Raw genomic sequence first — 23,780 nt, 5'->3', positions numbered from 1 at the left:
CTCTCTCTCTAAAATAAATTAATAAAATTTTTTTTAAATAATAATAATAAAAAAAATAAAGCAGGGAGGGCAAGGTGGCTTTGGGACTATGATCCTGAGGGATGAGGGTACTGCAGGTGATGGTGTAATGCAGGCACAGGAAGGCACACGGCTTAGCAGGGCAGACAGACTTTATTAGTGGTATCAGTACAGCAGAGGTGCCATGGAACAGGGGGGAAGGGACCCATGCCTGAACCAGTCCCCTCCTGCCCCTGCCGGACCCTACCAAGATGGGGCCTGGCCTACACCAGTTCCTCCTGCTCCACCTGAAATGTGGGGGTGGAGAGCCTGGGGCTGGCCTTGCTTCTTGCTCCCCTTATCAATCCAGTATTGTCACTTCCTTGCAGGGATTAGGTCTCTCTCTCCCCAGCCCCTAGGCAGGGAACCCCAGCTACTGGGGAGGGGCAACTTTGGGGGGGGGCCTGAGGCCTAACAATAGCCTCTAGGGCCCCTCCCTGCCCCATACCCTTGAGTTCCCTGGGACCCAATGCAAGCAGGTGGAAGGAGGACTGAGGGCTTCAGGGGGTATGGGCCCCCAGGCGTTTGGGTTTGAGGGAACCCCACAGCGACTGAACGCCCCTGCGGACAGTCCACCCTACACGCCGGGCAACAGACTCAGCAGGGGGTGCTGGGAGGCAGGAGGTGGAGGCCTGGGAGCGTGCATCCAGACACTTCTGGTAGCGGAGCTGCAAAGAGGCAGGTGGAGCAGTCACTCTCCAGCCTGCCCCCTGTGAGGTGGGCGTCATCACTGCACCACCCTACCCGCTTACCATGCACGCAGCCTGCACGGCCTCTGAGAGGCTGGCGGCATTGGGCTCGCACCAGAACATGTGGCAGCAGAAGGAGGCTGGGCCGGCAGCCATGATGAATGCAAATGTGTGGACATCTCTGCCCACAGCCAGGAAGGAGAGGAAACGCACCCGACATTCCCCCAGCACTGCTTCCGTCTAGAGGGATGGAATCCAGTTAGAAAGCAACAGCCCAACCCTCTCTTCCACTGGGCACATCCACCTTACTGGCAGCTCTTCCTCAACCCCCCAGGCTCCCCTCCATGGCAAGGCTCAGCCGGCCTTCTCCCACCGCAGTCTTTACCTGCTGATGCAAGATGGTAAGGGTAGCAGGGGCCACGCTGACGTGACTTGGGGTCCACTGCTCACGGCTACTGGAGGCCAGGACTGACTCCAGGGCCCCATTTATCACATCTACCCCTGGAAGATAAGGACACAAACATGACACCACTAGGGGTGGGGAGAGGATACCCCAGGGCCTTTGCTCCATCCCCACTTCACCAGTCAACAGCCTTGGATGATGCTGCGCAGGTCTCCCTTCCTTGGTGCCCTCCTCCTTGGCTTCAGTGACTTAGCACTTTTCTGTTTCTTCCATATTGAATCCTAGGCTTGGTTTTCTTCACTTGACTCTGCCTCTTCCTTCAGCCTCCAAAATGAACTGACCCCCTGAAGCTTTGACCCCCCTTATCTTGGCTCTCAGTGTTCACCCACATTCAGACATCATACTGCATCATACCACAAGGACTCCCAAATCAGCCCCTATAAGCCCCTCCTCTCCCAAGACCCAACCTTTGTTTTATATCCACTTGAGGTGTGTTGACTTGTGTCCTGCCGTGCATGCCATCCATTACAGTGCACAACCCCACGTACACCTTACAACAATCTCTCAACTGATTCTTTTATCACCATTTTACAGATAAGGAAACTGAAGCTTATAGTTCCCCTGCTCCTTCTCTTTATTTCTAGTTTTCAGAGCTTGAAGGACTGTCAAATCTTAGTTGGATTCAGTAATTTCGGTAATTTCTAGAATGTGCTAAAAGGACAAGTAATGCCAGGTTCCTAGCTTTTAGATCAATCAACATCCCCCTGTAACACAGTGGTTCCCTCCACCTCAGACTGCTATTAAACACTTCACTCTTGCTGGCACTCACCAGAGAACCGGGGCAGAAGCAGGACATGGCATGGTGGGGGTATGGGCTCCAGTCCCTGCACTACTCATGAATGGGCTGTGCGATCTACTGAGTCTTTACCTTCGCAGCGAAGAGGTTAGAGGAAACCATGCCAACGTGGAAGCATGCAGTTTTGTGGCCCACTCCTGGGTCCTCTCGCCCCTTTCAGTGCCTCTGGGCTCCTACAGGAGCAGACCACATGGACCCTTTGTGGGCAGAGGACAAGGAAGAGGACAAATGTCTTCCTCGAAAGTCCTCTATCATCTTGGCCTTGCTCATCTTACCTCTGGCTGGATCAAGGCCAAATTCCTCTCCCAAGCATGCAAGTCCTCCAAAAACTGGCCTCATCTGAGCTGTCAAGCCTCATATTTTATAGCTCCCTGAGCTTCAAATGATTTATGTAGCATTTATTAACATTTAATCTTGGCAAATGCCCTGGTAGGCAGATGGGGAATACAAAGTAAGAGAAGAGGATGCCCTCAAGGGATACAGGCTGTAACTGTGGAAAAGCCTCTGTCTGGAGTGCCCTCTCCCTCTTGACTATGTGAGAACTCCCAATTCTCATCCTTCAGGGATCACCCAGGCCCCACCCAGGAACCCTTCCCTGCTGCAGGGCAGAGAGGGAATGTTGCTGGGACAACTCTTAGCACATCTCAAGGACAGAAGGCAAGTTTATTTCATCTCTGTGTCCCCAGTCCCAGCACAGGGCTTATCTACTTAAGGAATTCCAGATGCATGAGCAAGACACCCTCAAGGCAACATGGGCCAATGCATCCAAACTGGTATAACCAAGTAAGCTAGGAGCCCATAGAAGGGTGAACACACAGGCAATTCCTGAGTGGGTCAGGTCCGATTGCCAAGGGCTGTGGTGTGTTTGACATTTATGTCAGTCAGTGGAAAATCTCGAAGACCGTAAGTGTGGACAAGGTATCAAAGTCAAACAACTTAATAAGCTCTTAGGGCCGTGGGGGTGGGGTTTGGCCTTGGAGCATGGGGAGGATCAGCATAGAGGTGGGTAAAGTAGTGGAGCAATGTGGCCTAGAAACAGTCTGCCGTATTTGGTGACAACTCAGGATTAAAACCTATACCCTGACCCCCAGCCCTGCACTCCCAAACCCCCTTATACTACTGTGCATTTTTTTTTCCCACATCAATTGTTGCCTTCCAACATACTACATAATTTGGTTATTGTCTGTCTCTCCTGGCTAGAAGGTCAGCTACCTGAAGGCAAGAATCTGTCAGTTTTGTTCATTAATGTGTACCAAGAACCTAGAATAGTGCCTGGAACAATCAGGCATCCAATAGTCACTTGTTGAATAAATGAATGATTTATGAATATTGCAGCTTCAGGAGGAGCCAATGTTAAACTCCTGGAGGTTAAAAAGGGAGCATAAGACAAAGCAGGAAGTGAGTTTAGGGACTCAAGAGAGCAGACCCATGGAAGTGACGGGCAGCAGAGGGGGCAATCAAGGATCGCAGACAGTTGCTTCATCACAGTGAGAACCTGTGTAAGGTGGTGGGTAGATAGGGGAGTAGGGGTAATAACTAGAAGAGGCAACAAGGGTTTGAAAGCTGAGGGCGAAAGGCAGAAAGAAATGAAAGCAAACGTGTAGAGGTCAGCCAACCTTCCTTCCTGCTCCCTGAGCATGATTTTCTCACCTCCAGCTCCATGTCTGTGGCACTGCCATTGAATCCAACTGGTATACCAACTCCCCTTTGCAAATCCAGGCCTTCTTTCGAACCCCACCTCAATCCCCATCCTTTCTAAGAAGGGTTCCCTTATAGGATATAAGGTGCTGGTCATTAAAGTCAGCATGGTTTGAGGGGAAGAGCAGAGAATTGAGGATGACCAGGTTTGAGTCCTAGGCCTACCATCTCCTGGCCATGTCATTTGAGGCAAGTCTCATTCATTGTTTCATTTGTTTGTTCATTTATCCATCCACCAAACAGCTGAGTTCTTCCTAAGTATCTTTTGATATGACACCTGACCACTTCTTGAAGCACTCTCCTTTTTGCCTCCCTCCCCTCTCCTTCTGCTCCCACAATCTTTATCAATTTCATCCTCCTCTGTCCATTAAATGCTGGGGGATCTAAAAGCTAGGCCTACCCTCATTTCTCTTTTCACTGTGGGCTACCACACTCATGGTTTTGATTACCTCTATAACCCAATAATGCCACATTTGAATCTGCAACCCAGACCTCTCCTCTGTGAATCCAACTGCCAACCTGAGTTTGTCACTCAGCTTCCCCGTCAAACTCGGCATGTCCGAAACTGAACTCCAATCTCCATACCAAAACTGGCCTCTTCCAATATCTGCTACCTTTAAAGAATGGCATCACCATCCGTTAATTCCCAAAACCAGGAAGTCAGGGGTCAGCCTGAATGCCTGTCCCTCATCCCACATCCAGTCAATCACCAAGACCTGTTGATTTTAATTATCTAAACACTTCTTGAATCTGCACACTCTTCCTCAGCTCCACCATAGTCCATGATATTCTTCTTACCGGCCATGACTACCCAAGATCCTCCTAATTGATTCCTCACATCCACATCCACCTGCTAAACATCTTTTTCCATGGTACAGCCAAAGCCAACTTTTACAAAATTCAAATCTGATTATACCGAGTGCTTTCCTGAAAACTCAACTATAGCTCTTTGCTGCTCTCAGGATGAAGAACAAATGGTTAATGTGGCCTCTGAGGTCCCATAAGGTCTGACTGCCACCCAGCTCCCAGCCCAGTCATCTGGCTCCAGTGGCCTTCTCTCCGTGCATTTGAAGTACCAAAGTACTTCCACTGTGGGTCCTCTTCTACACTGTTCACCCTGCCTGGGATTGTCTTCCCCTGCTTTATTCCTATCTCCATCCCACTTTACCACATTAGCTCCCATTCAGTTTTTGATCTCAGTTCAAATGTCAATTTCTCAAGGAAGTCTTTTCCAACATAGTTTTATAGCACCTTGCAGCTTTCTTTCAATGAATGACTCAATTCATAATTACACATTTATTATTAACATGATTATTTGACTAATTCTTGTTTTGTTTTGTTTTTTCTGCTGTAACCTTCTGTAACCTCCACGAAAGCTGTGGTCATCGTTCACCCAGGACCCAGCACATGGTGGGCTTCATAGGTATTTGTTAAGTGAATGAACACATAAATAACAGGTACCGTGAAAGCACTAGAAATAAAAGAGAGAACCAGATAGTCTCTACTCTCAGTTTCCTTATCTACAAAATGGGTATTACCATAATCCCAACCTCACAGGATCGTCAAGACTTGAATGACATATAAGGAAGTACTTCACAAGCAATAAAGCATGTCACAGTTATGCTCACTGCTTCCTCTCTGGATGCTCACAGCTCATTGTTAGTGCTGCAATACCAAACCCAGCTCCCAGTATTTCCAGTCATCTAAGACCTGCCTCCCAACCCAGTCAAAGCTTTTCCATGGAATGCAAGAGTGCATCTCCCGATGTGCCTGGTTCATTGGTTCAAACTCAATGAAGGCCAACTGCTGCTATAGGCAGGACACAGAATGCAGATGGGACAGAGGTACACGAGGGGGGATGCATTTTAAAGAGCGGGGTGACATCAAGCATGAGGAAGTTCTGGTAAAAAAAGGCATTGGGAAGCAGAGGGTGGGCGGTGGTCCCTGGGAGAAGAAGAACACACATACCAACAGGTTTAGCAACAGGCACATTCCCCAGGTAATAGACTTGGAACTTTTGTACCAACTCATTCTTAGGCGCTGGAAATTCCACTGCGGGAAAGAAAAGGAGGATCAGTCGTGGTGGCAGACCTTGCTCACTCTCAGTCCCCACCACCAGGGCATAAGCTGGGTATGCACCCAGCCAAAGCCCTACCTACCTCCACTCCTTCCCCATCTCCCTTTAACTTATTTGATCCAAAGAATTTAGTCTCCATGTGCCCATTTTTTTTATCATGTCCATGTAGTAGCTTGTGCCTCTTCTTGAGTCACCTCACCTTTGCCAACAAAGCTGAGCTGGACCTGGCAGGGTTGTGGCACTGACCTTGGAAAGGGACATCCACCAGTTTAGAGTGGTCCAGGGAGAGTCCATTTACCAAGCAGCGGGCATTACGCCTTTCGGCCATGATCTGAGGAGAGGAGGGGAGGAGCGAGGGAGAGTCTGTTAGGGCTTCATTGCCCTGGAGTCCCCCACCCCCACTCAATGACCCCACCCACATCCTTGTAGAGCAAAGGTGGCAGCTAGTCCAGGGAGCGGAGGGGGCCGTGCCTTAGAGCAGATCTCATGCAGGCTGGTGGCGATGTTCTTGGCAGGTGCCTCACAGCGAAACACGTGGCACTTGAGCATCTGGGTCAGCTTATCGCGAGCTACGTAGGCAAAGTCCCTGTTGGGGGAGGAGCACCTCAGTGTCTCCCAGTGCCATCCAGTGTGAGGCGTCATCCCTACCCCATCCATGCCCTCCCTATCCATCGCAGCTCCTTCAGGGCTTCTGCCCTCGGGATGGTGTCCTGTGGGTGCTGCCTTCTGGCTGGAGGGTAGACAGGCAAGCATGCCAAGGTGGGGGAAAATGGGAGAGCACAGCGGGCAGGAAGGGGAAGGGCAAAATAGGGGAACTTGGGTGCTTTGAGGCATCTGGTCCAGGTGTGGGAGAAGGAACGGTCAAGGTAAATAGACATAAGTACCTCTCTCTGGGTCCAGCAGCACAAGAGAGGCAAAGAATAGAGTTAGGAAGGAGGGCCCCCACCCTGACTGCTGGATGAGCCCCCACCCTAGGATCCCAGGCCCAGCTCCCACCTTCCGCTGTCCCGCCCGACGCCCCAAACACGAATGCTGACGATGGGCTGGGCATGCAGTAGGGCCTGACTCTGCGGCTCCACCAGCTTTAGTGTCTCGTCCTCCAGCTGTAGCAGCAGGTCCTTTCCCTGCGGGCCCAGGAAGCAGGCACTCAGTGGAGCCCCAGCTGGGGAGGTGGCTGATCTCTGCCACCTCCAGCTCAGGGGAGGTCAGCCACAGCTCTGAGGCCCCGGCCTTGGTGTTGGACCACCCACCCTGCAGGCCTCGCTCTACTAGAGTCACATCTGCCATCTCTAACGTGACTCCCTTTATCATCTGGTCACTGTGAGAAGCCACGTCCCCAGGCCCCCACCTGGGATCGCACACCCATCTCCCTGGGCTGTCACTTGCGGGGTTGACCCCTCCCTCCCCCAGTCGTTGCTCCAGCAGCCCAGCTCCCTTTCTCTCTCTCAAGCCCCCTCCCCTTCTCCACTGAACCATAACGGCCAACTCAGCCCTCACCTCCCCCCAGCCCCCAGACATGGGGTCGTGCAAATTGTTCTTGTGGTAGGAGAGCTGACGGATGCAGCTGTTGACGGCCACACTGCTGCGTCCAGGGGCCAGCTCCTCCTCGGTCATCTCCACCCAGCCTAGGGAACGCACGGCGAAACACTGCCAGACACAGAAGAGGGGGTGGGAGGTAGCGGGTCTGAGCTAGGACCGGAGGGCCCCCAACACAGGACGCTCTCTCTGCTAGGAGCAGAAGAGTTCCTGACTCAGAACTTGGCAGCTGGGAGGGTGTTCTGAGCTAAGACTGAAAAGCTCCCCAAACAGGATACAGTTGGCGGGAGGGGGATGGTCTCAGAGGAGACCCCTGCCAGTACAAGGAGGCATCTGAGCCAAGCCCGATGGACCCCCTGGCAAGGCACTGGATTGGCTGAGTTAAACACTGACGTGCCTCTGGCTCAGACACGGGGATCTGTGCTAAGACTGGAAGAGCTCCTAACTCAGGACCGGGAGAGCTTCCTGAGACCAGAGATGCCCCTCCAGAACACGACACAGGGGGTCTCCTGCACACAGAGGAGTCCCAGCCTGGGGAATGGGCATTGGTCTTGAACAAACCTTGATCCCTGGGTTGGCATTCCGTGGGGGCAGCTTCTCCTCCTCTTGGGGTAATGGCTCTGGGCTGGAGGAAGATGGTAACACTTGGTACAAATCCCCGAACATGGAGCTGTCCTAAGGCCCCTCCCAGAGAGATCCATCCCCTGCCAGCCCACTGTATCATGCCTTCCCACTCACCTGAGGCCCTGAGCTGGGAAGGGCAACGTCCCCTCCTCAGGGTCCTTCAGTCCCAAATCCATAGGAGCCTCCTCACTGGGTTCATCCTTAGGAAGGGAAGAGAGGAGTCAGGGCCAAAATGATGCCCCTTCTCCAGCTCCCCCATTGTAAAGCAGGTCCCCTCACCTTCCAAAATTCTCCATCCTCAAAGCCTTCTCGGTGGGCAAAGCCTGTCCAAGTGAGCTAGGAAGAGGGATGGGAGTAGTAAGTGGGTGGCTCACATCGCTCCAGCAGCACCACCCCTCCACCCCTGGACAAAAGAACAACAGGCCTGTGAGCTCACCTGAGACTCCTCTTGGGGGCTGCTCCCCTGTGAGGGAGAGGCCCGGCCCGGGGGCTCCCACTGGGTGGTCCCTGTTGGGATGTGCCAGTAGTAGGTCCCTGAGGTATCCTGGACCCTCATCCATCCAGCCGGCAGGTCGGAATCCGTCTCGAAGGCGTTGGGGTTCCAGAAGGAATCTGCTGAGCGGGGGGACTGATGAGGGTCTGCCCACCCAACAAGCAGACAGTGGGTACTTATGCCCAGCCCCCTCACGGAGACCCCATGGTGGAGAGGAAGGGATGGGGGAAGGGCTCCAGCACAAGGTTCCTGCTTCCTCCTACAGCTTGCAGTCTGGAGTCATAACATGGGGGACCACCAGCAGGGGACATGACTCGGGTCTCCTCCTGGACCCTGCTCCTGACTAATGTGCCCACATAGAGGGAAGGAGGAAGGCAGAGAGTAGGGAAGGAGGTTGGGTGACCCCAACTGACCTCCTATCATACATATCCATATCTCAGGTGCACACACTTATCAGCAGCTCCTGCACACACATGTGCACTCAGACACACAACACATATAAGCCCTACTACACACCTGTGCAGCCACCACAAACACAAGGGTGTGCACACACAGAAAATACCAGCAGAGACGGCGGGTACCACAGGGGCACACACATGTATGGGGGCAAACATACACACACATACCCCAACTCCAGCCATACCCTAAGGCAGACACCATACACAGACGTATGCACACACACGGTTATATGTATCAGCTCCCACCACACGTGTGCAGAAGCCACACCCACAACAACCCCCTACACATGTGTGGGTACCACCCAGAGAGTGAATGCACACTCAGTCAACCTCTGCCACATGTGTGCAAATGCCACACTCACACCCTGACCCTTGCTACACACACATGCAGGCAAACGTTTTCTGCACATGCACACATACCTGTGACATACACCCCTCTTCTTTCAGCAGAGCCACACCACTCCAGCTCCGTAACCCAGCTTCTGCCTCTTCTGCCTCTCCTCCCCACCCAGCCCCACCCCACATCATGCCCCCTCACCTGGGCTGCTGTCCTGCAGGATGATGGCCAGGAAAAAGTCCTGGGAGAACATGGCGCTGGTTCCCAACCCCTCCTGCCTCCACCCTCCCTCCTCACAGCCCCTCCAGCCCAGCCAGCTGGGCTCACAGCCTGGTGCTGGGCTGCAGAGAAAAGCTCATCCCGCCCCCTTCTCACCAGGGCAGAGCGCCTGCCAGGCAAGATCCTCCCCCGCCTGGCGCTCACTAAGGAGGGGCCAGGACCACCATGGGAGGGGACCTCCTTGGGGCTGGGATGGAGGCTCCTCATAAGACCCCAGCCCTTCCTGCTCACATCTCTTCTTTCGAATCCTGGCTCCCCTCCCCCAATCCTGAATCTCCATCCCACCCCGCAACGGGCACCACAGTACCACAGTCAAACGTAGTCTTAGGGACACCAGGAAGCTCAGCCCCTTGGGAATACCTCAGCCACCTGGGGCCCTGCAAAGCCTGTAGCTCTCAGCACAAAAAGGGTGTGGCTTCAGGGCTCCCAGGGATCCCTCCCCTGCCCAGAACCTGTCCTGCAGTTTGAGCCCAAAAGTGGGCCTTAAGGGCTGGGCCCCAGCAAGCTTGAGGTTGGGCTTGGGGCTTCCCAGCACAGCCCCCCTCACCTGCCAGGGCCCAGCTAGGCTGCAGCGTCTCCTCGGCAACCGCAGCACCAGGATGGCTGGGAGTGCCCAGACTGCTGACGTGCTTCCCGTTACCAGGGAAACCAGGAATCCTGACTGGTCCAAGAGACAGCACTGAGGATACAGGCAGTCCCCAGACCCAGGCTGCTGGGCAACCAGGCACAGAGGGGCTGGGAGCAGGTGTGGTTACCCAAGGTGGCTGCACACCTGATGGGAGAGTTATTTGAGCAAGATGTCTCACTACCCTGTTTGCAAATGAGGTGGGCCCACAGAGGAGGGGCTCTTCTTGCCTGTCCAGCCTTCTAGGTAGCCATTACCACCTCATCTTCCTCCACCCTCCCCTCCCCTCATGCCCCAGGGAATTAGAATACCCACTCTTCCCCAGGGACCCTCCATCACCTTCAGGGCTCTCCTGTCAAACCTTTCAGGAACACCGGCACCCAGGGCAACCGTGCCCTCCACAGCCACACCCTTATTCATGAAGGGTCATACACCTCTTGAATCTGGGGACCAATTCACCATCTTCTGACTGAGTCACGCACACCAATCCATCTGCCATCCCTGGTAGCCTGTACCTTCCTGCTTCAAAGAGCTTCATCCTTCCGATCTGTCCTGGAGGGGCTGCTCTCCCCACTCTGACCATCTGGGAGGCCCTTCTGGAGCCTGGCATATCTCCCTCCAAGCAAAGCCCTGCTCAGGTCTTTGTGCCACATGCACACATTTATTCAGGAATGTACATCTTCACTCTTGCATCAACTCATTCAGGTGTTCATGCACAAATTCAAAGGTTTGTGTATCATTCATTCATCCATCCATGCATGCCTTCATGGTGAAACCAGGTGTAGCCATTTGCTCAGGAGTCAGTGAATCACGTAATGCTCTCTCCTCTTCTCCATCCCCATGTCAGTACAGTAGTCCAAGCTACTACCTGCAACTCTTACCTGGATCACTGCAACAGCCTCACAGGTGGGCTCCCTCCTGCAGCCTAGTCTCCTCCAATCTGGACTGCACACTACAGCCCACATGATTGTTCCAAAATGCTGAACTCCACTTTAATACTCTTAATTGTTTTCTCTTGCCCTCAGAATAGAACTCAAACTCCTCCCAGGTGTGTGTGCTGTTCTGATCCCCTAACCTTCTGCCTCGCAGCCTTATCTCTGATCACCCTCCACCCCCCTTGTCTCTCCCTGCTTGGCAGGCCCCTCATCCTTTCCAAGCCCACCCTCCCTCCCTCAATCTTCACCTATCACCCACTCCTCCTTCAGGCATACATGTAAAGGCCATGTCTCAAAACTGACCCACCCCCTCTCCCCCACCATACACACAGGCAGGGCTGGGTGCCCCTCCTGCACCTCCCCATCCCAGTGCTCACCATGCTGATCAGAGCTGCCTGTCTATCTCTGTCTCCCCAACTAGACTGTGAGTGCTCTGAGGGCAGGAACCTCTGTCCCCTGTAGTATACCTTCTCAGCATTTAGGACAAGGCCTGGCACCAAGTATGAACCCAACACACGTAGTAAATTTCATTCACTCATTCACTCATTCATACATTCATTCAGGCACTTATGCATTCAGTCAACAACTTTGTGGCTGGGAAGGAGAAAATAATTTTTGCTCAATTCTACTCCATTCCTACAGGAGCCCAGACTTCCTCCGTGGCCTTCATGATCTTGGCACCACAATTACAGAAGAGTAAGCAGTGACTCGGCCCCTTCCCTAGGCTGGCCCCACACCACTCCCTCCACTTTCCAGAGCCTCCACCAGAGCTTGATCCTTGGCCATCCTCTCTCACTGAGGTCGATGCCCATGCCCAGCAGGCCCTTCCCACATCTTCAGCAGCACCAGCCTCCTCCCAGAAAGCTCACAGGTACAGCTACTGCACTGACCATCCCGGCAGCCCCTGAGCAGGCAGGCCCTCCAATATTTGGCCTCTGACTCAAACCACCCCCCCACTAGAGCAGAGGCTGCAAACTAGCAACCTACAGACCAATACAAGACTCAGATTTTGTATGGCCTGCATGGTGCTTTTAAAAAAAAAAACAGAATTGGTTGCTAACATTTAGAAATTGGGATATTTCACATCAATGTCCAGTTTTCAGTTTACCTTGAAAAGTGGCGTGAACTGGCCCCATTGCAACTGCATTCCCCCGCCCAACCCTATAAATAATCAGCTGGCGTGAAGCAGCAGCTGCTCCCTTTAAAGGATGTCCAAGCAATGACCATCGAAAGCCACTAACATCACAGAAAAGAGAGGCAATCAGATTTTGCCTTTGATAGATGTACTCAATACCACCTACGAGGTGTCCTTGCAAAAAGCAAAACACAAAAAACTCTCAAATCCAAATCTGATCAAGTCTCTAGAACACACTACCAAATTTGCAGGACATCTAGGGGAAGAGAAACCTGCTCAACGCCACCACAGGGAGAGAGTCTGCAAATCCAGACCATGGAAAACCCAAGCCAAATAACCCTGTGTCTCCAATTTAAAACAACAACCTGCAAGCAAAAATAAAGAGACCATGGGATGGAAGCATAACATACAGCTCAAAAGAAACTTTAAGATACACACCCACCATCAAAAGGTCTAGGACTATTTGATTATTGATTCAAATAATCAAAATTTTTTTAAATTGCAGAGTGAGGGGTCATTTATTAAACAACTGGGAAATTGTAAACACTGGATATTTGATAATATTAAGGAATTATTGTTAAATTTTTGTACTCATGATAATGGTATTGTGCATTGTTTTAAGAGTTTTGTTTTCTAGAAATGCATGGGTTTGATTATGGATTTGATTGTTTGCTTCAAAATAACCTAGGCTAGGGCCCAGGAGTAGATCAGGGTATAGATGCAGCAAGATTAGTCATGTGTTGATAATTGTTGAAACTGGGTCATGGGTAAATTGGGCTCACTATTCTATTCTCTCTACTTTTGTAGATGTTTGAAAATGTCCATAATAAGTTTCTGGCATGCCCTTGACTCCATGGCTTCATGAACTGCATGCTCCCCTGCAAAGGCTCCCCAGTCTGGGGTCTGGTAGAGTGCCTGCTGCCAGGTGCTCACCAGAGTCTTTCCTAGTCTCTGCTTACACTCCAATCCACAGAACTCCAGGCTTGTAGCTACAACCCAGTATCTCTGTCCTCTGTTCCTCAACTCTGCATCTCTATGTGACATCAGCAAATACGGAGACTCAATGTATTTAAATGGGACACATTCATTGATCAATCCTTGGATTCCTAATACCTACTTTCTCCTCCTGCCCACCCCATGAACAAGGATCTATTTATTCTTCCTTTATTTCCTAACTTTTAGGCAGTATTCTATTCCTGATACTAAGAATACAAAACAGTATCCTTGCAATGCCCAGAGTGGTGCTCTGCACACAAGCCCCGACCTCAGTCTTTCCAAGTAGATGTGTGTGGGGAGGTAATGCTGCCCCCAGATCCAGCCTGTTAAAAGCCGGCTCACGGGCACCCGGCTTACCGTGCTGTGTGCTTCAGTGGCAGGGTAAGCAGGGCCAAGAGCTCGGGTCTAGACTCAGTTCTACTGTGATCCCAGACTGTCTGTGACTGTGGGAAAGCTACCTCACCTCTCCAGGCCTACTTTTCATCACCTTTACTATGGGTATCATAATAATATCTACCTCACAACATTATTGTGAGGATTCAATACGATAATGCTGAGCATAGGGCAGTACCTGGTAATGCTCCATAAATGCACCGAGCCCACTGTCCATCAGCGTCCATGATGCATGGACCTATCAGTTTGTGCAAGCACTCTGAATATAGGAATGGTTTCGTTCAGGAAAACCTGGTTACAGCCTGCTGAGGACTGATGACATGGGCTCTGTAGCTCACACGCTGGCTCAGGCCCTGGCCTTGATTTGGAGAGGCCTGACCTCTGCCCTCTTGCCCTCCCATCTTCCCCATGTCAAGTTCCATAAGGTACCTGTGTCCTCTGGGGAGCCGTAGGAGGGACTGCCCTGGGATAAGGTAGCCCAGCTTGAGTCCTCGTCACTGGCTGCACTGTTCCGCATGCCAAACAGGAGGCTGGCACTCTTGCTGTGCTCTCGGGGACCGTCTGCAAGGGCCTGGGGTCTGGGGGGCACCTCCACACTCTCCGGGGGCTCAGGCAGCCCTTGGGGAGAAGACAAGTCCTCCTCCTCCTCCTCCTCATCCTCTTCCTCATCATCCTCCTCGGCCTCCCCTGCCGCCTTCTCCTCTCCTTCATCTGGCCCCTGCTCTTGGGTGCTGATGATCAGGCCGGATCCTCGGAGCCCTCTGTTGGCCGCATTGTGGGTGGAGAGCTCCAGCTCAGAGTACAGGTGCATCAGGCCTTTGGGGCCCAAGGGTGCCATCTCAGGCTCCTGACCGGCCTCCTCTGCCAGGGTCAAGGTCACGTTGCGGTTCTGGTCACGATGGGCTGTGGCAGCCCGCCGGAGCTGGTTCTGGCCCTCCTTTAGCCACTTGGCATTGGCAGGGCCTGGCTCAGGCCCACCACCCTCCCCCATGGCACTGCGCAGGTCCTTGGGTCCCACAGCCGTGGCCTGCAGCTTGGAGTTGAGCAGCTGGTTGTGGGCAGCGTGCAGGGGCAGGGGTAGGCTCAGGCCGGGGCCTCCGTGGCTATTGGCATTAATGGCCGACTGGCTCAGTGACGATGGAACAGACATGGCCTTGGCAGATCCTGTGGGGTGAGGAGAGGAGACCGTGTTGAGCCTCCAGGTCAGAACAGCAGCACCCCTGCTTCTGCCCGGGGCTGTGCTCTGCACCGCCTCATCTCCCTTATGCTCAGCAGACCAGCACCCACTGCTCTGTGTCCTGTGAGCTATTTTCCCATGACAACGACTAGGCTCAACTCCTGTCCCCCCTCACCACCACCCACTCAACCACCATCTCCACCAAAGGCTAGGGCCACGCCTACACTCCACCCTGGCCCCAAATCCCCAGCCCTGAGCTCTCTGAGACAGCACAGCCAGCCCTGCTCTGCCCTCACTCCCAACGGCAGAGCCTCCAAACAGTGGCTCTCTGTGCATCCCCACCCCCAGCCGATCCGACCGGGGCTTACTGTGCCAGGGACCCAGCTGGTGTGGGACTGGCTCATGTGTTCTAGACACTGGACACTGACTACCCCCTTCCTCTCAGCACGTTGCTATCCACAGCCTCCTACTGTGAGCTCCCCAGGCAGCGTTCCTATCATCATAAATCACTGGGCCCAACCAGCCCCAAAGCCCAGCCCTACTAGGGACTGTGAGAATAGGAGAGAATGAGCTACAGACCCATCCTTCAAGGGCATGGACCTGGGAAGGAAGGTCACAGAGGAAGGGCGGTCAGCTCCAATCCATGGCTCCTTTGGCCAGCTGAAGCTACATTCTGATGAGTGTATCTATAAAGTATTTCACTTGGGGCACCACTCCATCTGCCAGCCCCTATCATGCCCCATGCCTGGCTCACTGCAGGGGCTTTTGCCCTGTACCCCCCAGCCCTTCAGGTCTTGATCCAAACACCACCTTCTCAGTGAGGCTTTCCCCGACACTGTTTTAAAACTGCAGGCCACCATGCCCTCTCTCAGCAACACCCAAACCTTCCCTAGTGCCTAGCACCATCTGTCAAGCTATTTACCAATATTATTATTACTATTTGTTTAATGATTGTCTCCTCATGACTATAATTTTGGTTTCATGGTGGAGGATTTTGTCTTTTTTTTTTTTTTTCAATGCCATATGCCTAGAGCCTCACACAGTCCTGGTGCAGAACAGGAATTCAATAAGTATTTGTTGAATGAATGTATAACTCTGCCCTCCTATCTCCTCGAGGCCCGATTTTAGCATCTCCTCTGCCAGCTTCAGAAAACACACTTTGGCCATGTTACTGTGCCTCAACCACTGCTCGTGGTGGCCCAACCAAATCCCATCTTCCCTTCAGGTGAGGGCATCTCCTGTTCCACAGTGATTGCCCCCTCCCACTTCCTGTCCCCTTGGACCCCCTCACTACAAGCCCTTTGTGGATCACCTTCTCCGCCTACCCATCCTTCCAGCCACATCACCCAATGATCCCACCATCAAGGCCTCATTCCTTCTTCCCCATCTGCCTCACCTTCCACTGCTCTACTGCTCTCCTTCCCTGACCCCCACTGTAAAGTGCTTACTCCCTGGGCCCTCACTGCCACCACCTCGCAGGCCATTCTCTCTGACCAACCACTACCCAATTCTCCCTTATCCTGGCCCTCTTAGCTCCTACTGCGTCACCTTCCACTTCCCCCCATGCCCTCCCTGAGTCCCCCCTCCCTCCTTGACCCTTGTCCCCATCACACAACTCTCCCTCACTGACTGCCCCTCACTACTCACCTCTCTCTCTGACTCCCACTGTATGGTTCTCTCTCCCCCATTTCTCCCCTGGCCCCACCGAGGAGTTCTCTCTCCCCTGACCCCCCGCGCTGGCCCTCTCTGCACCTCAGCGTAGCTCTCAGCCCTGAGCACAGGTGGCCAGTGCGGGGCTTTAGGCTGCCTGAGCAAGGCTCTGCTGTCTCTCAGGCGCAGTGCACAATGCCTTTCCATCACGCCTCCCTCCTCAGACCCTAGCACAACGCTGTGCACACATCTGTGACATGGGTGAAAAAATGCTCCTGTCTGGGTGTCTGCCTCACGCGGAACTGCTGGGCTGCTTGGTGTAGCTCCACCTGGGCAATAAGCAAACTCATGGTCACTGGCATAAACAAGAAAAATAAACAGCTCCGCCACTACCTAGAACCACAGTAATCTTCCAAAAATGGAAACCAGATTGTGTCACTCCCCAGTTGGAAAACTTAGATGGCTCACTGCTGCCTGTAGGATAGTCTGTGCTCACTAGCAGGACATTGAGAGCCTCCTTGAGCCAATCCCTATGACCTCTCAGACCTCCCCCGTTCCCTGCCTCCTTCACACCTTACATTCCAGCCTCACAAAGTATGGAAGGTTCTAGAAGATGTCACACCCTGACAGCCCTGGCTCTTTGTTTACAGTGCTCCCCCGGCTTGGAATCCTGTCTCCCCATGTCAGAACCTCTGCTCATGTTTCAAAACTTGACTTGGCAGGCACAGCTCCTAAGCAGTGTGCCTTTCCTGTTTAGTCCTCTCTCTTCATGCTCAGGGGCCATCCCCTCCTCCGTGTCTCACGATACCCAGTGCCCCATTCCAACCAAACGCCTGAGACTGTGTCTTATTCAACTTCACATTCCCATTACCAAGGAGCGTGCACTGTGCGTGTGCCACAAAGTGGGCCCTCGGTGTGGACAGAAGGGAAGGATGGAGGGGACAGATGTCACGTAAGAGGAATTCAGAGGCTCAGAACTCAGAATTCGGAGGTGGGAGCAAACACCGCGATAAGCTTGTGTGGTCCCGTGGGCTGAGAGTGGGCAACGGGATTGTTAGGGAGGGTGCTGGAGAATGATGAACTGTACCCAAGAAGGCAGGGGTCCCAGAGCAGTGAGGACCAAGATCTGGGAAAAGGGAGGGAGGGAGTTAGTGTGAACCAATATCCTGGCCCGAAGGCTGTTCCACGGTGGCATCTCCATGAGTGTCAGGATGTGGAAGACCTGTGACTCCGGCAAGCTCAGAGGATCACTGAGATGACGAGCCCTTCTCTGAAGCAGCAGTGTATGCAGCCAGGTTTTTAAGAGGTCAGGATAGGACCCACCTCCTTAGCACTTGGAGGTGTGATCTGGGAAAGGCACATACACTGTGAGTCTGGGACAGTGAAGAACCAGGTCATCTCCAGGGCAGCCCTGTCCCCCCTGGTCACCAGGGCAAAAAGTATTGGGGGAGAAATGAGGAAGCTCTGTTGTGAACAGCACTGAAGCCTAAGCACCTGGCTCAAGGCACTGTGTGGCGCCATCACCTAACTTTTTGAGGTCAAAGGATGACCAGTGGCCCAGTATCCTCAAGAAGGGGCACATTTTGGGGTTAGGTGTACCTGAGGCCTCTCAAAGGATGGAAAGAGCCACACGGATTCTGGCTCAAGGCCGGGAGCTGGGCGAAGCCCTCAAGTCAAGGAGCTAAAAGAGTGGCCACTAAGCCTGAAGGAGCTGGGGTGGGGGTGCATCCTACTCAAGGTCAAGACTCCTCTAACCTGCAGCTTATTATTTGCGAGGCACTGTGCTAGGCATGGGGAAGAGTGATGAGTTATAAAGCAATGGTCCCCCCCTAGTGGAGCACACAGTTTAGCAGGGAAACCACCCCTTACCATGCAGAGCAGTGCCAGTGTCTGACCAGTCCCTGGCACCGATGTGCACTCCCTGTTTGTTGAACAAATGATGGAGTATTGTGATGGGGGAGGAACAAGGCACTACAGGAGTAGGAGGCTGAGTCTTACTCCAGCCCAGACATCAGCAAAGAGCTGCTTAAGGAAAGGACTTTTAAGTTGGGACAAGACAACTCTCCTTGGACCACCCCCTGCACCACGTCTCCCTCCCAGAGGAAGACCTCCCACTCCTCCTTCACAGAGGAAATGGAAGCCAGGAGTTGAGGAATGTCCAGAAACACAAACTGGCTGACTTCAGCACCTATCCTTTTCTCCTTCTTCCTAAGACCAACTGCTTCATCTGTTACTTCGTTCCTTCCTTTCATGCCTTTCCAGGAATTTTATACCACGGTGTATCCATTTTCTCTTCTATATAATCAACCTCTCCTTCTCAATGGGATCCATTATCTACCAACTTGCAAGCAGAATGTTTCTTGACCGACGCTCCTCCAGTGCCACTAGCTGCCTTCCCTCTCTCTCTCTCTCCCCAGCTCAAGCAAACTTCTTGAAAGATCTCTCTCTACTCACTCTTGTCATTTCCTCACCTTGCACTCACTGCTCAACCCTCTCTAATCCTGCTTCCACTCCCAGCATGTCTCAGTAACAGCTCTTGCCAAGGTCAGCAGGACCCTATGTCATCTAATGTGACCCTATGTCACATCATCTTGGTTGTACTCTCAGCATCCCTCGACACCCCGCCTCTCACCCAACTTTCACCCATGGCTTCCTCATGCCACATCTCTCGGTTTTCTGCCTACACCCTAGTTCCTGTCCGGTGGCTTCTTAGACCCTTATGCCGGCTTCTTAGACACCTTCCTCTACAGGCTGTTACACAACTGGGATTTCTCATGGCTTGTTCTTGCGCCCTTTTCTCTTTCTCATCAAATATTCAATGTAAGTATTTATTTGTGCCCAGAGCTTCAGGTGCCACCTATACACTGCTCATTTCCAAATTTACATCTCCATTTCAGACCCCTCATCCGAGCTCCAGACATGTACATTCAACCTCCTACTCAACATCTCTGTTGGGATGTCTCAAAGGCCTCTCAAACAAACATGCCTGCTTATGTTTCTCTCTCCCACACCCTTATTGGTCCTCTTTCAGGATCCTGGTTCATGGAGGGATATAACCACCCATTCTGTTGTGCAAATCAGAAGCAGGGGTACCATCCTTAACACTACCATCTCCCTCACTCCCCACATTCAATCCATCCCCAGATACTGATAATTTTCTCTCTGAGGAAAATTCCTGGACTTCATCTACTCTCTGCATCCATTACCATCACAATCCACACCAAGGACAAAGACCTTAAGATCAAAATCATTAACGGGGCCTAAACTGTCCTGCTCAGTGTGGCCTCTGCCTTCCACTCTGGCTTTAGCACTCTACTCTCCAGCCTCACTGGCCTTCTTTCGATTCCTTGAAAACATCATGCTCTCTCCTTCCACAAGGTGTTTGCATGTGATTGTTCCCTTCTGCCAGGAACCTCCTTCTGCTAACCCTCAGCCTAACTAACTCGAGCTCATCCTTTACAACTGAGTTCAAATGTCATGTTCTCAGAGAAGCCTTCCTTGGTCCTCTCTCTCTACCTCCCAGACCAATTTAGCTTGTGCTCTTATGTATTCTCAAGGCACCATCCACCACCGCTTCATGGTATTTATTACACTTGTCATTTTATTCTTATCTGATTCCCTCCTGGATTGTGGGACAAGATCAAAGTCCATTTTGTTCATAATTATATCTTCAGTGCCTAACACTACCTAATATATAAAAGGTGCTCAAAGTTTATTTGTTGAATGAATAAATGATCAGATAGATGCAATTTTTTTAAAGGATCACACTGTGTTGAGAGTATTTAATGGGAGGTAGGCAAGAGGGTATGTTATTAGAGCAATGAGGGGGCGGAAAAAAGAGTTTTGGCCTAGATTAAATTGGGTAGCAGTGAGGATGGAGTGAAACGAATGGATTTGAAAAATATTTAGGTAGTGGATGTGACAGAATTTGGTGACATTAGATGCAGAGGGTGAGGGAGAGAGGTTAATCTAAAATGTTGCCCAGGATTCCAGCTTGGATAACTCATTGGAAAGTAGCCATTTCTGGGAGCTGAAAGAATAACAGATTTGGAAGAAGGGTAGAGAGGGAACACATGGAAGATAATTCAGCTTGGGATCTGTAGGTAAGGAATTTCTGTTGAACTTCAATGGGGATGTCATGAGGGCAGCTGGATATGGAGTGCAGAAAAGAGGTCTGGGCCAGATACACACATCTGAGAATCATCAGCATATATAGATGAAATCTGAAGGCTTGGCAGTGAATAAAATACCAGAGGAGAAAGTACAGAATGAAAGAACACAGCTCAGGACAGAACCAAGAGCTTTACCAACATCTAAAGGGATGGGAGGGACATAGCAAATGAGACCACCAAGGAGCAGACAATGCCAGACAAGAGAAACCAGAAAAATGCTTCCAGGACAGTTAACACACACCACCACTGAATATTACTAAAAGGTAGAGGGGGATAACAGAAAAGTGTCCATTCTAGTCGGCCACATGGAGGTCTCTAGTGACCTTGGCTCCAGCAGTTTCAGTGGGTGTCAGCGACAGAGACCAAATGAAGTGGTTTTAAGAATGAATGGGGGGCGCCTGGGTGGCTCAGTTGGTTAAGCGACTGCCTTCGGCTCAGGTCATGATCCTGGAGTCCCGGGATCGAGTCCCGCATCGGGCTCCCTGCTAGGCAGGGAGTCTGCTTCTCCCTCTGACCCTCCCCCCTCTCATGTGCTTGCTCTCTCTCATTCTCTCTCTCTCAAATAAATAAATAAAATCTTTAAAAAAAAAAAAAAGAATGAATGGAAAGTGAGAAAACGAAACGAAGACAGCAAATGTAGGCAAGGTTTTGGCTTTGAAAGAGTAGAGAGAGATGGGACTATGCTGGAGGAGCTGGGAATGCAAGAAATGCACAGGCAGATGCAAATAGGTTCGGAATAACCTCTGAATTGGCGGTAGGAAAACTGCTCTTAATGAGTGCTTCTGCGAGTGCTAGGCCTCCCGCTGCGCTGGGGACACAGCCGGCCCCAGGGCACACCCCTCGGTCGCCGAGGGCAACTGAATGCCGCTTGACAGATTCCAGACCTGGGACCCTGCAGAAATCCGTGAAGGCTCTGCCTATCTCACCCCACGTCCCGTTCCCTGCCCTTGACCTCCCCTCCCCCATCCCCCTCCCCCATCGCCCCCTCGCTTCGTGTCCCCCACTCTCGCCCCTCTCCAGACCCGAGGGACACGAGGTAAAGGTTGAGGAGGGGGCCTTGTGAGGACTGAGGTGGAACCTACAAGGGGGGACAGGACAGAGGTCGGAATGCGTGCGGCGGGAGGAACGCCCGCGGGGATGGGGCCTGACCGAGGGACCCAGGCCGCCGCGGGGAAGGGGCTGCGGGGTCCGCCGACCGCTGGGGGTCGGGATCCAACCTCCAGGGCTGGGCCCGGGCAGGGGCAGCTCCTACCTGCGCGGGGAGGCCCCAGGCCCAGGTGGCGGAGGTGGCTCAGGCTGCGGGGCTCCGGCTCCGCGGCGGCTTCTCCATCACAACATCCCCCGCCCTGGAGCGCGCGGGCCGCGGGGCCGCGCCCCGAGCGGCGGAGGCGCGCGCGGGGCGGGAGGGCGGGGGGCGCGGAGAGGCGCCATCTTGGGCCGCGAGCGGGCACGGGCGCGCGAGCCTGTCACGGGCGACACTTGCCGCAGCTTACCCGAGGGCCCCGCCCTGCGGGACCCTTGGGCCTCAGTGCGCCCCACCGCCCAGCTGCCCTGGCCAGCCGCCAGCCCTGGGCCCGGGTCCCAGAGCTCTGCCCCTGCCTCGGCCGACCCCTGCCCAGCCCGGCACCGCCCTCCGCGGCGAGGCCCCGGACTCACCGAGCGCGCCCCGCAGGGCCCTGGGCCCACACCCCCGCGCGCGCCGCACCGACGAGGCTGGAGCGGGAGCGGCGGTGGCGGTGGCGGTGGCCGGGCCGAGGCCGCGTGGGGAGGGGCTCCGAGGAGTCAGCCTGCTCCAGTCTTACGGCAGCAGTCCCTGACGTCCTGGTGGAGAGGAGATGAGGACACAGCGTTGGTAATAATAATAATAGATCGTATTGATTGACCGCTTACACTGTGCCAGGCTCCGTGTTAAACCTTTTTCAGGCATTCATCCTCACATCAGACATGTGAAGATGCCACTGTTATCCTTATTTTTCAGAGACAGATGCTGAGATTGAGAAAGGTAAAGTGACTTGCCTGCAGTCACACGTGATGAAATCAGACTGAAAACTAGATGTTTCTTAACACTCTAGCCCTGCTGTGAAGGTAAAAGCTGTGACACCTAGGTCTCTCGCAGATATACAAAATAAATCCTCCCCCGGTAGAAATTCATAAGAGGGAAGGAAAAAGGGAGAATGTGGGTGAAAAGTATGAAGGAAGGAATGGAGGGGTGCCATGCTGCGCAGATGGTGGGATAGTATCCAGTGGTCAGGTCCGTGGCCAAGAGGCCATCAAGGATATGAGGGGAAATGTTACTATCCAGAAACCTTCTCTTGGTTCATTCCTCTAAGGCAGAGGTTTCAATTTATTGTAAATGCTAACCGTGGAGCAACTGACTGGAGAAGCCCTCAAGGTAAAACCTAAAACTAAAGGTGTCCAAATCTAAACTCATTATCTCATCCCTTTTATTGGCCTCCTAAGAAGTTTCACTGGGGTGAGAAAGGACCCTCCCCGACACACACACACACACACACACACTTGCCTGGATGCAGGTACACTTTGTCCATCCCTCTGAATGGCACCACCATCTACTGGATTACCCAAGCCAGAAGCCTCAAGCTCATCCTTGACTACACTTTCATTTAACATGAGGTGAACACAAATGTTTTAAGTTTACTTATGGAATATTTCAAATATATACAAAAGGAGACTTAACAGTATAATGAGCCTTCATATACCCATCATTTGGTTTCAATAATTATCATCTCCTGGCCAAGAGTTTATTATGATTTGACAAACATCTATGATATAAGAACCATGTACCAGATCCCAACCTAGAACCTAAGGATCCAAAAATGAATCAGATTTAAATGTAACCCAACCTGAGGGATATAACATCTGACCTTGATTCTTGAAAGACAAGTAATTACCCATAAGAGGAAAGGTGTCCTCATTCATTCATTCATTCATTCTCTTTCAACAAATAGTTATTAAGTGTGAGGCACTGTCCTTGGTACTAGGAACATATAAACAAACAAGATTCAGTCCCCATCTTCATGAAGCTTGAATTAACACGGGAATGAGACATTAAACTTGTGGTTAGAAATGTGATGAGTATCTTAAAGGAGATGTACAGGATGCTATGAGTGGACTAAATTTGGCCTGGGAGGTTTGGGAAGGCTTTCATAAGGAAGTGACACATATGTGAGGG

The 23,780-nt window shown here is 52.3% G+C and overlaps 1 protein-coding gene across 4 annotated transcripts; it reads right to left on the bottom strand.

Moving 5' to 3' along the window:
* Positions 1-149: 149 nt before the first annotated feature.
* Positions 150-22,012, bottom strand: APBB1 (amyloid beta precursor protein binding family B member 1). Of its 4 annotated transcripts, XM_044919824.1 has the most exons (15): positions 21,843-22,012; positions 14,021-14,755; positions 8,377-8,552; positions 8,220-8,276; positions 8,055-8,140; positions 7,878-7,941; positions 7,278-7,427; positions 6,777-6,904; positions 6,665-6,670; positions 6,252-6,366; positions 6,027-6,111; positions 5,672-5,755; positions 1,132-1,247; positions 810-986; positions 150-725 (listed from the first exon to the last, which is right to left on the bottom strand). In XM_044919824.1, exons 2-15 carry the CDS (start codon positions 14,739-14,741, stop codon positions 558-560), a joined length of 2,133 nt encoding a protein of 710 aa, XP_044775759.1. In that variant the 5' UTR covers positions 14,742-14,755; positions 21,843-22,012; the 3' UTR covers positions 150-557. The 4 variants fall into 4 exon arrangements, with proteins under 4 accessions (XP_044775759.1, XP_021541379.1, XP_044775758.1 ...); XM_021685704.1 differs by lacking the exon at positions 6,665-6,670; XM_044919823.1 differs by lacking the exons at positions 6,665-6,670; positions 21,843-22,012 and adding an exon at positions 19,935-20,091.
* Between the last annotated feature and the right edge of the window lie 1,768 nt (positions 22,013-23,780).

Source organism: Neomonachus schauinslandi, chromosome 11, assembly GCF_002201575.2.
Source record: "Neomonachus schauinslandi chromosome 11, ASM220157v2, whole genome shotgun sequence".
Taxonomy (NCBI): domain Eukaryota; kingdom Metazoa; phylum Chordata; class Mammalia; order Carnivora; family Phocidae; genus Neomonachus; species Neomonachus schauinslandi.
This window is presented reverse-complemented; position numbering and strand designations above follow the sequence as displayed.